This window comes from Diuraphis noxia, unplaced genomic scaffold (genome assembly GCF_037042655.1).
Source record: "Diuraphis noxia isolate RWA-SAM2 unplaced genomic scaffold, SU_Dnox_SAM2 contig0001, whole genome shotgun sequence".
NCBI classification, from domain to species: Eukaryota; Metazoa; Arthropoda; class Insecta; order Hemiptera; family Aphididae; genus Diuraphis; species Diuraphis noxia.
In genome coordinates, this window is record NW_028301711.1 from 34,019,013 (window position 1) to 34,035,245 (window position 16,233).

The 16,233-nt window shown below is 27.7% G+C and overlaps 2 protein-coding genes across 2 annotated transcripts; one reads left to right on the plus strand and one right to left on the minus strand.

Annotated features, from left to right (window-relative positions):
* Positions 1 to 1,234: 1,234 nt before the first annotated feature.
* On the minus strand, positions 1,235 to 5,392 carry LOC107173194 (ferritin 1 heavy chain). The gene is made up of 6 exons (XM_015523622.2): positions 5,205 to 5,392; positions 4,733 to 4,885; positions 4,534 to 4,652; positions 4,249 to 4,407; positions 4,025 to 4,171; positions 1,235 to 2,336 (listed from the first exon to the last, which is right to left on the minus strand). The coding sequence occupies exons 2-6, from the start codon at positions 4,806 to 4,808 to the stop codon at positions 2,178 to 2,180; spliced, it is 660 nt and encodes a 219-aa protein (XP_015379108.1). The 5' UTR covers positions 4,809 to 4,885; positions 5,205 to 5,392; the 3' UTR covers positions 1,235 to 2,177.
* Positions 5,393 to 5,755: 363 nt separating this feature from the next.
* Fer2LCH (ferritin 2 light chain) lies at positions 5,756 to 12,897 on the plus strand. The gene is made up of 6 exons (XM_015523621.2): positions 5,756 to 6,158; positions 9,885 to 9,997; positions 10,074 to 10,192; positions 11,828 to 11,992; positions 12,082 to 12,207; positions 12,311 to 12,897. The coding sequence occupies exons 2-6, from the start codon at positions 9,892 to 9,894 to the stop codon at positions 12,467 to 12,469; spliced, it is 675 nt and encodes a 224-aa protein (XP_015379107.1). The 5' UTR covers positions 5,756 to 6,158; positions 9,885 to 9,891; the 3' UTR covers positions 12,470 to 12,897.
* The last annotated feature ends 3,336 nt before the right edge of the window (positions 12,898 to 16,233 follow it).

Sequence of the window (16,233 nt, forward strand, 5' to 3'; positions counted from 1 at the left end):
AGGTACCTACATAGTGGAATTTTTTTCTTGTAGAAATTGATATAGTATAACTGATTATCTACTATATGCTATGTTTCGTACGGGTACTTACCTAACCTCGTTGGTACCTAATACCTATGATGGGTAGAAAAACGAAAAATTATCATTATATTATAGCCATTATAGTTACCGTCGAGGCATTCCCGAAAATAGCAGCTGCAAAGCACCTTTCGCCTTCCATAGTAATAACAATGTTATCAGAAAAGCTTTTCATATTATTACAAAATTAGGCATTTTTTTGGGCAATTTTATTTCTTTTTATTAATCTACGAGTCATACATGTATATTAATTACAATTAGGGTCCGGATTTAAATGACCTAAAAATATCAAAAAATGCCTTTAATAATAAGTAAAATTGTGTAGTTACTTAAAAAAAATCAAATTCAACAAATTACGTTTGTACAACACAGAACTTCTGAACTACAGTGTAATACTTCGATAAAAGTTATATGCAATTATATCAATAAATTGGTTGCATTAAATGGTGTACCTAACATATTACATAAATACAAATTTCAGCCTTGTCTTATTTAAAACCAGCTAGATCATCTGATTTTATATTTAGTTCAAAATGAATAAAAATCAACATGACGGAATACTGTGTTTAAATTTCAATGAATTCAATTTTTTCAGTCATAATATGAGAAAAGAAAAATGTCTTAAAATATAAAAAATTCATTAAAACCATAAAAAATGGCCTAAAAATTATCGAAATACATTTTGTGGTTAAACATTGAAACACATTTATAGCTTAGAAAGTATCATGTAAGAAATTCCAAAAAAAGATGCAAATGCATTTAAATCCAAGCTTCATTAATTACCATATACATGTATGGAATAGTAAATCCGTAAATGTGTGCCATAGATAATAATGATATAATACTTAAATACATTAATACCTGTAACTTACGTACTAGCAGTGCTAGTAGCTAATAGGAGGTAAGAAGGAACGAAATTCTAGTATGTTGACATATTATTATGGTAGTGATTATTGGTTATCTTGCTGACATATATTTTATAAATTATCATGGTAAAAAATAAATTTGCAAGTCTTGTCTTATCTGTATATGGTCACAAGACGTCATTGGTTTGAATCTGTGATATACTTAGTATATAGAGTATATATATAATATAGTACTATGGTAGTAATATAATATATATTATTAGTGAAGAAATAATTTAAAACTACACAAATATAATAAATAAGTAATATATTTTTAAATAAAAAGTTCATACATCACAAGTAGTTTAATTGCACAATACACCTATATTGATACTTGATGACTTTATTATTTTAAAGAATGATACAAAAAATAAATTGTACAAAATTTGGTTTATAAATAAGTTCCTAAAATTGTGGTTTCATTTGAATTTTATGATAAAATTAAGTTTGATATTATTACTTAAAGTAATAATAATTTTATAACAAACGACACAGTTAAGACTGATATGAATATTTTTTAGAAATAGATTCAACACAAATAGATATGGGTTTTTATATTTGATGAAGGAATATAAAGAGTTCAAATCTGTAGGGATTTGTTTTTGCAATTGTGAGTCAGTGTCTGAATTGAAAGAGGATTGGGCTATTTTGCTTTAAAAAAATATTTATGCGTACCCCTTCTAATAATAATCAATTAGACCCTTAAATACTCAGGTAGCGTAATTTTTTTTTGCATATAATATGCAACCTCTTCTAATATTTTTTTCAATTCAAGCACTGCCGTACACAAATAAAATATATTAAAAAACACAAATTTGATTTATTGTGATTGAACCTAAGTTTCAGAGTACAATAATTACTTACAAATAAAGTAATATAATAGATGTAATTTGATTAAAAGTAGATATTATGGCCAACAATATTAAAAAGTAATTTAATTTTACACTAATTAAATAATTTAAAAAAAGAAAATCATGTAATACAATGTAGCAATAAATATATATATATTTTTAATTTATGTTTGTGAAAAATATAATAAAATTGTATTTTACCATTTACTATGCTAAAATACCATAGTTGGTTAATTTTATCTATGAGTAGTAATCATTTTAGATAATTACATTAAAAAAAAAAAATGTTTGAGTAATGTTCATAATTAAGGGTAGTTCATTATTTTGTTCATAAAAATGTATATTAAACTGAAACTCCACTCAAAAGTTTCTTGTCAAAGAGGAACTCACCAAGAGCTCCATGTGCTTCCAACATCTTATCAAGATTGGATATTTTACCAGCTAAGTCACGTTGACCTTCATATTGTTCAGTCAAGAAATCTCCAACCAACCAATCAACTAACTGAAAATAATTAAACAAAACCCATTTATTTAAATCTGTTTAAATTGATAAAAAAAAGGTGTATTGTTATTTGATATAACACAATTTTCTTAGTTGAATAGCTATTATTTAAATTAGTAAACTTTTCACTTTTATTATAAATATAAAATTATATAACATAGGTACCTATTATATTTAATACATGGAACTGATGCATGATTATTAGTGAAATTAGTAAATATACATATAAATAAGAAAACCATTTAAGATTTAATTGACAATAAATGTAATAGATGCATGTTCTATTAATTAATAAAGAAGAGCACGCCAAGTTATTTATTTTTATACATGATTTATCAGTATAAAATTTAATTTGACTTATCATTATTGTTGTTATACTTCTCAGTAACATGTGTTATTTAAATATTTATTTTATCTTTTATATACTATATAAAATTGTAAGCATTATATGAAACAAATATAACACATGATGTAAATTAATTACAGCAAATAATGGTTGCTTTAGGAATTAAAGTAAACATATTTAACACATATAGGAAATGTAACTAATTTAATGTAAACAAATTAAGCAACTAAAAAAAAACCATTGTTAAATAACATTTATGTAAAATCAATATTTGTCTGGGTAATTCATTGCGTTAATATATTCAGTGACAAGATAGAGGTTTTGTACATAAGGTATTCATTATGAAATGTATAAATCTGAAATAATAAGCTTATATAACATGATGGCAAGCAAATAAGTTATGATAAATAGAAAAAAAAATGTATGCAAAAGTAACTATATAAATGGTCTTGGTATAATTTTAATTTTTCCCAATGAGAAACAAAAAGTTTAGAATATTATTTTTGAAAGATTATAAGAGAAATGTAAATATTGTATTGATATTTTTTTTGATGCACCTTACTGCCAACTAGCTATAAGTAAAAAATTATAGCTTCTCATGTTTATTATTTATGTGCGTATTGTACATTATCATGAATAGTTACCTATCAGATAAACTTGTTAAAGTACATCTCAAAAATCATCTTAGTGATTTTCCAACAACTTACAAATGTATTCATAATTGAAGAATGGGATGTTCATCAATAATTAAAATCTAAGTAAATAATGGTTTTGTAATTATATAATGTATGTATTAATTTATAATTTACAATTAATATAATGTTTGATTTATTATAGGGAATAATTTAAAGATAATAATAGTATCTTTGTGATAATGGTGTCAATAGTACTCAAAAAGTGCATACAAGTAGGTAGGTAGTTAAAACTATTTTTAATATAAGTCTTACATTGGATATTTTTTTTTGTGATAAGTTTTTCACCTTCTTTGTTGATGTAATACTTAAAACGGTATTGTATAATAGATAATAAAATAATGAATATATTTCAGAGTTACCTATTATAATAAGTTTATTATTAATTTAATGATAAAATATTAGTTATTATTCCAAGTACACTATCCATACAATAATCCATTTAAATTATATAATTATAACATCCCATTAAGACTCAAGTGATCTTAAAAACACTCCAATTGATAAAGCCATAGTGGAAAATCAACAAAGAATAAATGTTGAAGTATTAATTTGATAAAAACTCTTTTTAAATATCCATTCATTAATTACAATTCTTTTTTAAATTAAAAATATGTCACGTAACATTGATAAAATAGTATACTACTCACATGATAGTCGTTGAAATCTTGTCCATCACGTCCAGGTTCCTCACATGTTTTGGCAATATCTCTTATTTTACGAGTGACATGAGATTCCAATTTTAAAGCATCCTTCAATGCACTTAAACCATCAGCCCATGATTCAGACAAAGGTTGCTATCAATAAAAAAAGTATAAATATTACAGTACCAGCTAAAGTTATAGAACAGGGTTTATAGATATATGTTACATACAGGGTCACGGATTAACTGACTGATATCTTTGGTCAAACCTCCTCTCATCAACAAATATCCGATAATTTTAATAGCATGGTCACGTTCTTCGCTAGCACTATCAAAGAATATTTTTGCAAATCCTGGACGATTCACTGTGTCCTTAGAGAAATGTGCTCCCTAAAAATATACATTATTAGCACTTATTAATATATTTTGAGTTCTCACTTTTTATAGGTACGTCATTTATTTCTTATTCATGCAAATCAACAGATTCTGAAAAATTATCAAATCATTTCTAATTACCATTGCAAAGTATGTCATTGCTGCAGTGAGTTCTTCCTGGACTTGTTCTTTCATTTTTTTTGTACATGGGTCGACCATGGAAATCCAATCGTCTGGAATTTGGACCTGAGGCAGTTTACCTAAAAAATAAAATATTAAATAAAATTACCACACACGCAATTAAAACATAATATATATAGGTGATATTAACATCACTTACATGTCATTTTTCCTTGCGCCTCTTGGGTGGCCACAAAGAGAGCGACTGCCACACAGAGCAGCGAGAGTTTGAACATGTTTTTGGTGTGCGGACACAAATGTGGAGATGGGTGCTACGAACGATGTCGTTGAAGACTCAAGACAGAGACTGAAACTGAAACGTTAAAACAAATGTAGCGACAATAACAACGGATAATATTATAATTTATAATAATTGTGCGCAATGGACGAGACTGGTCGCGGAATAAGTCGATGACAATGACGGGCAAACGTTAATTATAAATAGTATGTATATAATATTACTATTATATCATATTGTGTTATAAGAAAATAATAATGGATCAGCTTGGCGGGAGCGAGGGGGCGGGGCGAAGAGATGCGGAAAGAAAAAAAATAATAATAACAACATTAAAACTGTACCAAAACGTGTTCAACGTTATATTAATGCATTTGGAAAACGATGCAAGTCGTACCTGTGATGAACAAAACGATCCGAAGAAAGAAAAATCCAACTGGTACTCGAGCGACGGTGCCGTAAACGAATAATAACGAGTTACAAACTCACAATGGAAGGTTGACACACAATGTCTACATCGGCGGGGAACACAAATATAAAATCGTAATCGGTCGGCACTCGTTAGTCGTTATCAAGAGTCGACACGGCGGCGCGCGCTCGCTGTAGTGCTGTACACTGCCCCGCCTCGTCGATCAGCTTCGGATGCCACCGCCGAGGCCGATCGCACCCTACACCGGGCTACACGCTGTTCGACCTTCTGTATGAGGTCGCGGGGGAGAAGAGGGGAGGGTACACCGCCCCGAACCAACCCGTCGTTCAGTCACCACGGTCACTGTAAACGCCTACCGAACCCGCCGAGCATACCTCTACCAATCCGCCACCCCGCGAAATACCAAAGACCGAACTGCGGCCTGCTGCGTCATTTTCCTTCCCTATTTTTGTTGTCGTATTCTGTTTGTCTTGTTGATCGACAATTCAGCTGGTCTGCGGCTCAGCTTGTAATTGTTATTATCGCGCCGTACATTAAATATTGAAACAATATTATAATATTTTTATTACACAGTCGATATTCATTGTAATACAATTATATAAAAAAAAATATATATATATGTATGATTAATCGTTATTTTTTTCTACATTCTGCGTTTTATCTATTTTAACGGCGCCGATTATTGTTGACCGTGTTGTCTATAATGGTGTGCTGTTCACAATAACGCTCTTTGTACTCGCCTGCTTTTGTTTACCAGCCCCCCTGGCGTGTCGTCCCGATTTCCTCCTCCGTTCAAAACGTCACCGCTTGAATCGCTTCGAGTGCATTTCGTTACGGTCGACCGTCGACCAGTACCAGTCCATTCTGTAGCTGTCACTGTACGTCTGTTTCCGCGTCCGTCGGCCATTACTAACGCGCATAGTGAGTATGATTTTTTTTTTTATCATTTTACGGTCGCGTCGCCCGCCGACCATTTATTCACTATATCATTGTTATTATTATTACTGTTTTCGTTTATCCCTCACTACCACTAATATAATATCATCTACCTGTTCAACACTGTGTATAGTTAACTAAGAGGAAAATTGAAAACAACAAAATTCCTATGATAAAATTAGATATTGATGTAGGTAAACATAATAATACTATTACACTGATGCTGTCTATCGTGCTGTAAAACCATTCAATTCCTTATGTCACAATATAGTGAAATTCTTTTGGTTATTTATACATGATTCTTGGTACCTACCTATTATGTTATTATTATTATTATAACTAGGTGTAGGTAATATGTCTGCATGTTTATTGTGTATACAATAAATATCGTTTACTATTGGTTTCTTTTGCCTTTTAATTTTATCTTAAGCAATTATTTACTATTAATATAATGCTAACTAAATTTTTATTTAATTTACCTATTTAAAACTATACATTTATAAATGGCATTCGTTTAATCATAGGTACTTATTACAAATTTGATATTTTAAAGAAGAATAAATTATATTATTTTTTTTTTTCAAAAATTTCAGTTAGGTATTAATTATGAGTCTTATTTATTGGTTAATAAATTGTTTTAAGCAGGTAAATCAACTAAGAAGTTAATTTATGTTTAATAGAAATAGTACTTTCATGGATAAATAGATGAGACAAAAGAAACCAACTATTAGCAACATATAATTATATATAACAACATTTTTAAATAACTTGTTTTATTTGTAACATTTTAAAAGTGATTTAGGAAATTATAGTTTGTGATACAACTTGAAAATAAAAATGCCTATGTGATTATTAAAATTATGATGGCTGATCATTGACATTTTACCAAGTTAAGGTCCCACACACTGAAATGGTAGCAGTAAATTGTAACCAGATAACATATTTCATTTGTATAAATCATAATACACCACAAATATTTATTTAATTTCAATTAATCGTTTAAACTAAAGTTTTTTCATTTAAAGGATTATGATGTGTATTATGTTTTGTGTAACATTGATCCAAACCTAACCTTTATGGCTATATAATAAATAATATATATTTTTAAAAATCCACATTTTGTAGTTGCCTATTGTTAAGATAGTTTTGCTGACTCGAAAAAACTTTTAGGAATTAATAGGTTTTTTAGGCATGGTAGCTGCATTGATTAATAGCTACCTACCTAGATTAAATTTTAACATTTGTTTTAAAATATTTTGATTCATCCTTCAAAAGGTATCTTTTTTATAGGTGTCTAATATAGATTTTATAATTGAATGTATCTTGTATACCTTAAATAATGCATAATGAATGGTTTAAGTAGTACCCATTCAAATATGATGTATATAATCTAAGAACTGATAATTATAATATTTAGAACTTAAAAAATGTATGAAATACTGGTGTAAGTAGATGTATGATAGTACAATATAATGTATTTAATGATAAACACTCAAGTGGACAATATAACTGTCTAGTACTCTAGTTTCTACTCACAACTTGCATAATAGGTAATGGGGGCCTATGGCCTTAGTTACTTTTTTATCTGAATTTTTTGTAATCATAAGTATTTGTATGTGATAATTGTGCATAGAGATTAGCTTAGGGTTGTATGCCTCAATTCAAGTATGCTTAAACTATAGCAGCTTGTGGTATGGTGCACAGAAGCACATATACCTCCCAAAAAATGTATTGAAAAATTATTAGTTTCCTTTAGTAACATATAATTGATTATTATGATCTTAGTTTGTAATAAAAAAAAAATATAATATAACAATAAAAAAAAATTGTTTGCAGCTTTTTATGTTAAAAAATGTCTATACATGATTAAATAATTAAACAAGTTGTTTGTGCTCCGGGTGGCCGTGTAAATATTAGCTACAAGCCTCGACACATCAGTTAGTTATATATGGTGGTTTAAAGCACATTTAATGTGTGCACAGAACCAATTTTTATTATGTCTACTGTCTCGTCGCATCGTTTGTTGGAACGATAATGCAGTAATGCACTTCAGTACAATGTACATTATCTATTAATTGCTACCAGTATGCTCTCAAGTCAACTAATAACTTATTAGTAATAAGTAATAAGCTAATAACTGTTATATATAAAAACAGATTAAAATCATATTGTTACAAAATTAATATTTTTTACTATCTTACATAGGTATTTTATGCATTTTTTTGTGCTCCATCTTATGTGAATCTTATGAGCCACCACTGGCTTACAGTATGGGTGTAAGCCACATAAATAGCTTAAAGTTTATATAGAAGCTGTAAAAAAAAATTACTTTTCATTAGTTTGTTTTGATTAGGTAGGTAGTTTAGGCAATGTTAGGGTAATATGTTATTTTTCCCAATTTTTTATTTTGAGAATTATAGCCTTTATTATTTTATTCTTAACTTCAAATTATTAAACCAATAGAAAAGAACATAATTGTTATTCACATTATCACTTTAATTTATCAGAATAAATTGATATATTATGTTTATATGTTACTCAGAAGTCATTAATTATAATAAGGACAATTTGAGAAATATAACGTATTATGTTAAATTGATAATCTTCTGTGATTACAATTACCAATAAAATAATTGAGCATTTAATTTAATTTAAGTTTAAAGTTGCTGTTGAAGTCAATATTTTTTATGAGTTATTGTTGATATTAAGATATAGTTTAGTCGCCTGTTTGGTAGAATTTTTATTTGGATTGCTTATAGGTTTCTGTCATGTTTAGTTTTAGAGAATAGTTGTCATCAGTTACTTTTTTCTTAAACAATTTACCATAAACTACCCAACTAAAAATAAAAATAATAATAGGTCCTAAGTATACTATGTACCAAATTATAGGAGTCTACAAAATAGTCTTACAAATAAAATTTACTTTAGGTAAGTATACATATTATAATATATAATGTATAATATATTATGGACAGCCAGATAAGTCATTTTATTATGATATTGTGATAACTCTAAATTACATTCTAATGTAATACATCTAAAAGGCATTTTTTTTAAATTAAATTATTTTTAAGCGAACGTCTTATGGAAATGTTTAGACATATAACACTCAAGAGATAGCTGTGTTAGCCATATAGTCACCATCGCGGCAGGCCAAAATTTTCTATGATTTTCTTATAAAACATACTTTACACGTTAAAAAAATATAGGTTTTACTGAGTCGATTTATTGTAAAAACACCTAATAACAATATTGTAAAAGAGATTCCTATCTAGTTCCATAAGAAGCCTGATTTTTGAAAATATCTGTAAAACTGTATGATATTACATGTTTAATAATGCCTATTTTATTTTTAACCTTTTTCAAGAATTCTTTTTAGGACTTCAATTTAAAAAATAAAATATCGGGGTCTTACAGAACTAGATTTTAATACCCTCTTCAATTTTGTTTATAGGGGTTTTTACAATAAAATCGCTCTACGACCCATATTCTTTGAACGCTTAAATGTGTTTTTAAAGGAAATTTGTCACATACATATTTTGATGAGTTTAACGTCCTTTTAATATAATTAGTTTATTTGCTATAATTTTTTCTTATTTATTTTTGAAAGGTATTTTTCCTTATTGTAGAACATTTAAATTTGTTACCCAATAAGTAAAGACCAGTATAATATCATGGTTTAATTGAAATATTTTTTAAAATAATTTTCAGTATCAAGATGAGTATTAAATTGTTTGCAATCTGTGTGACAACTGTCCTCTGTGTAGGATATGTTGCTGGTGAATATTGTTACAATGATGTTATTGGCGCTTGCAGCCCAGTTGGTTTGTTTTATATTTTTTTATTTTTATAAGTTACAATATTTATTTTTCATATTAAATGTTCCATGCAATATTACAGGAGGAGAAGTCCAAAACTGTAATTCAAGATATGGAGCTTTTAAGGGTGATGAACTATTGGTAAATGTACAAAGCTATGCCAACACACATATTTTGCGTAGTTTTCAATTCTTGCTAATGGTAAATAATTATTATAATTAATTTTAATTTTCACTTTAAATTTAATTATGTCATGTTTATCTGCTAAGGGGATTAGGTACCAATCTTTTTTAAGGAGTTTAATATAGGCAATTTGTTAGATTATGCATGCATGTTGTATAAATGTATGCGTAATAAGTAGGGCTCGGATGTTGTACTAAAAATGTTATAAAATTGATTGCATTATTGCTGTGAAAAAAACCCAAAATTGCAATAAAAACATAATTTGTACCAAAAAAAAAAAATATATATATATATTACCAAATTATTTTATGAAATGGATTAAGTAATTTTATAAAGTTTTATTAGATAGATTTTAAACGAGTAGATTATAAAAAGATTCAAATTCAAATTCTCGTCAGTTGTCATTAAAAATCTGGTAAATTGTGCGATCTTCTTATTTTTTTAGAAATCTACAAATAATTTTATCAAAATTTCAAACTTTTTATTTAAACTATTTTTAAAAAAAAACCTTTACCTTACCTTAAAAATTATTGCACGTATAATCTAACAAAAAAAAGTGAAAACATAAAAACATATATAAAATTGTATTGAAAATGACGACAATCAACAAAATTGCAATAAAATTGAAAAAGGTCAAAAATTGCAAAAAGTTGCACTTAAAATTTTTATATATTAATTGGTACTCGTTTGAAACAAATTTATAACTTACTTATCTACGAATCAGAACAATAGAAAAAAAATTGCAAATGCAACAACATCCGAGCCCTAGTAATAAGCGTTCATTAGTGTAATAGACTATAAAATAAATTTCGATAACCCAAAGCTCCACACTAATGTCTCGCTTTTTGGTCTTCATTACTACATTTTTACAGTGATATTCAATCCCCTTAATAAATAATAACAATAAATAGATTATATGATCTTCTTATATTTATAGTATTAATTAGATATTTTGATAATTATTTTACTTAATAACTTAGGCATTATTTGCTCAATATTGTATAAAAAATTTAAATCTTAATATCTATACTATGTCTCAAAAGAGAATAATCAGTCTGCTTACTAAATGTGGTCAGTATTTCGCTTCTCTCGCCAATATGTGACAATCCAAAGTCTGCTAACTCAATCACGTGGCTCTTGATGCGCCAAAACTTATCATTCACGATACGCAAAAAGTGATTGTTCTCTTTAAAGACTTAATGTATGTAACTTTGATTTTGCTGATAGAGTGTTTTATAATATATATATTATTTCTAACCATTCTGTCAACTATAATTTAAGTTTTTGTAATTATTTCCTATAAATATAATAGGTATAGTATATGCCTAATTAAGGCTAGTGGGTAGTTTTGGCCTTTCGAGAAATATTTGTCATTTGACCCGTTATTTTCTATAGTAGCCTATATTGGACAAATTTTTATATTAATAAATAATAATATAGCTGTCATAAAAATAGTAACGCGGGCATTGCAGAAAATTTCTCATATCAGTCCAAAATGTTAGTGGCCCTTTGAGATTTTCTTGAATGCTTGACTGGCCTATCCGAGTCTGTGCCTAATATATAATATTATTTATGTATAGTTTATATAAATATCTTTACTGAATCATATATGTTACATTGTTACTTATATCATTATGTATTTGTTTCTTTTAGTCTTCTCACTTTGGTAATTTTGAAAAGAACCGTGGTGGTTTTGAAAAACTTTACAGACAATTGTCTGATAAAACATGGGAACAAGCAATTGATCTTGTTAAGTTTATTGGTAAACGAGGAGGACACATGAACTTCCGCTTACGCAAAGATGAGAAGAATGAAAAAGTATTTATGGTTTTATTTTTTTAAGAATAAAATTAATCAAACTATTACTTATAAATATTGAGTTACTATAATATTTTTTATTTCAATAGCAAATTGATTTTGAAATGTATGAATTGGGAAGTATGGCAAGAGCTTTGGATATGCAAAAAGGTTTAGCTGAAGAGGCTCATTTCATTCATGCTGAAGTCACACGCAGAAAAGAACATGATCCTGAGGTGCGAATTTTTATTTTGGAATTAACTTAAATAAAACAATAATTGTTTTTGTCCAAAATAACCTATCAACTGATAATTTAATTTGTGTTTGTCATTTTATTAGGTCGCATCATACTTGGAGAATAACTTCGTACATCAACATTCTGAAATCATAAGACAATTGTCTGGTCACACCAATGATTTGAAGCATTTGATTGCCAATCAACCTGATCCAAGCTTGTCTCTTTATCTCTTTGATGAATACTTACAAAAATCTTTATAAAATAATTACATGACTATGTTACGTATGCCATTTATTATTCAACAAAACTTTATCATTATACTTTTAATCCCAATATTGTTTAGAACAAAACAAAGCAAATAAAATATAATTCTAGTAATTAAGGAAAGTATTTATAATCTTTGTAATTATTTATTATATTATGAACATTATGTGAGTTGTAATTTTCGACAGCTTAATTTAATATTATCATTTAATTGAAAAATGTATTCATATTATTTCAGTTATTCATGTAAAACTAGTTTTTCCATATTACAAATATCAAATCAATAAAACACTGCATGTCTATTAAAACTTTAAAGATTTAAAAAAAAATATATTTTAGACATGTCTTATTTTATAGTTTGAAACTTTTGTAGTACTTCTATTATGTGACATTTTGTTTATTTAAATAAATTTTGTAATCTTTATATTATTTTGTTGGTTTGACTAAAATAACTTTAATACGATTAACATGTTTACATTTTCTTCAACCAAACTTGAAATTTGATAAGAACTTATTGGGTTGTTGATCTATATAATTACATCTAATATTATGTGTTGGTACATTTTTTGTCAGGAATTATGATATGGTTGGATTGCTCGAATACTCAAAATAGTTTAATTTAGCAGCTGTTTTCTATAGATTATAGAAATTCGCTAAATTAAAGCAATTATTTGTTTCGAAAACAGTTCTAATTGCTAAACTTACAATGATAGACATTTAAACAGTTTGAATTATCCAAATATGTTTTCCTTATAATGTGTAAGTTATTTCTTTATTGATAAATTGACAAGTATTTGGTGGTTAGTGTATCTAACTTTAAAACAATTTTAACAAAATCATACATTAAATAGTCATACTCATTATGGCAAAGATACTTAACATTTATGTTGTAGAGTTGACTGTCTAGTGAAATGGACGGAAAAATGTATTGATACATAAGGTTAGCCATTAAAATAGTTAGAATTGATTCAGCTAAATAATTGATTGTCAATCATATTCTCAATTCAGATATTCATACTTTATTCAAACCAAAAACACTTGATTAATTTACAAATATGCAGTGTTGTAAAGTATTTGAGTTAAAGTATTTGAATAAAAGTATTCAAATACTTTTTAAAATACTTTTATTTTTGAAGTGTTTGAACGGTATTTTAAATACATTTTTTTTTAGTATTAAATACTATTTTATTGAATACTTTTTTTATTCCTATAATTCTTTATTCATTGTCAAATAATAATAATGTCATAATAATATTATAAATATAATATTATTTTATCATTTATGAACAATTCGATATCGGTTTTAGTTTTCGTCTATTAATAGCCTAACTGAATATGTTTTACTCCGAGAAACCGTCTGTTTATCGTCGACGACCATCGCAATTCGCAACGGTACGTTATCGGTACCTACTACCATTGAGTATAGATATATACTATCTATACTCAATGCTACTACCTAGCAGTGCGTCAGTAGAGAGAGTGTTAAGTGTTGGTGGTGCAACAATCACCAAAAAAAGAACTTATATGACTGATAAGCATTTCGAACAAATTATGTTCTTAAAATGCAACACACAAATGTTCGATTAATATTATATATTAATATATTATGAATTATTCAGAATTAAATTGATTTTTTTGTTTTGTATTTGAAAATTATGTCAAATACTTTTAAAAAGTATTTGAGTAATACTCAAAAGACAAAAATACTTTACTATAGATAGTATTTGGGTGGTATTTTAAATACTTTATTTTATAAGTATTTGAGTAATTACTTAAATACTTTTTAAAAGTATTTTTTACAACACTGCAAATATGATACAGGAATCAAAGGACAAATAATTATAATAGACAAGTGTAATGTAAATAGAGTGAAACCAAATGCTATTATAGATACCTAAGGTTTATAGAGACCAAGCAATGTACAAACAGCTCAGTCCCCATCATGCGGCAATGGCACAGCCCACTAGGGAAAATAAAGAAGAAACTTGTAATATTTCCCCCCTGCTCTTTATCATAGAATAATGGTCTATTAGTGAGTTAGTTTGTGCATGATAGAAATAAACATGATACTATATGATCACATTGAGTACGGGTTTGTGGTATGTATTGTGTGTAAAATGACGTTGGATGCACGACATTTTAATCGGGAACTTCGATGTATTTGTTGCACGCATGACGTCAATGTTATGCGCATCGGATCTGCATAGTTATCCGGGTCATCCGCGTTATTTTTATCCGAGTCTGTGAAAGACTGAAGTGCTAATTTGATAGGACGAACCACGAACGCACAAACTGCACGTACCTACCATTCAAAACACTGATCCTCTACTTACCCTCGCTTACCCATTCATTATTTATTTGCTATTGCTATGATATAATTTGTACACAAGGTAGGTACTTATCTAGTAGTAGGTAGGTACCTTATTTTTAAATGGGTGTAAGACATGTATAATTATTTTTAAAAAAAAGGATGTAGGACATTTGCGAAACAATGTATACCGACTTATACGTAGGTAGGTACTTCGCTTGCGCATAAGATTACGTTGATGTTAATTGGTAGTCTTGGAAATATTTTGGTAGTCGAGATGACACATACAAAAAGTATAATTTGTGCCCCATAGAACTAGACAAAAGCGCGTGTAATCTCGAACCTACAAAAATTGTAATTTCGTACCATTATATATATACTTAATGGTTAATAATAATTTTAAATTCAAGGGTTTATTTATAATGGTCAATGAAAATAAATATATCGTGACATTAAATAATTTTATATTGTATACAATATTTCAATACACGTATTTTAAACATAAACACATAAAATATCATATTATCCTTTACACATACCTACATCAATTTATTAAGTTGCATCAGTTATACTAGGTACTTATACTTGTATTGGAATTTTACTACGGTAGGCACCTATACAACAGTGAAATACGTTAATAACAACATATCAGCAAACATGAAACTAGAGTACATTAAAAATTCGTGTGCCTAAGTCATAAATAAAAAAAAAGTGTACATAAATAGGTAGGTATATAATATTATTATTATAGTGTTCCCACATAATTCTTAATCGATATAAATTATTTATAAATAGCTACCTACCTAAATTTTTAATTTATATTGTCGATGTGAGTACCTCCTACAACTAACAAATGTCCTAATACCACTGTCAATACCTACATTAACAGAGAATAAAAACGACTAGGTTTTTGGAGCCTATTTCAAAATTTTTTTTCATAATATATTAGGTATAAAGTAACTACAAATAACTATATTCTGGATATTAAGCATTTCACGTATCAATGATGAGTGCGAAACTTGTAAAAGTGTAATATAATTTAGATCTGTGGTTCTAAAACTGGCATGTCGGGTCATTACACTACACTATTATTAGCGTACCTAGCGTGTAGCCAAAAAATGTTTAATTTATATTGTAGGTACGTGTTTGACGTATAAATATATAACATTATTATAGCGTTTTGGTAAAAATCATGTATATGAAAAATTATTTTGAAAGAAGTCCGTTCTCAATAACCTGTATTGGTTATCATATAGGTTTATCATTGTAACTATTTCAAAAATCGATTAATTGTTTTAAATTTGTCACCTTTTTTAGTTATTGCGAATTAGTCCGTGGTTAAAACTATGTATACTATATACTTATCGAACTATTCAGATATACCATAGACACAATACCTATAATATATAAACATACTACATACTAGGGCTTATGATTTCCAAGGGGCATTAA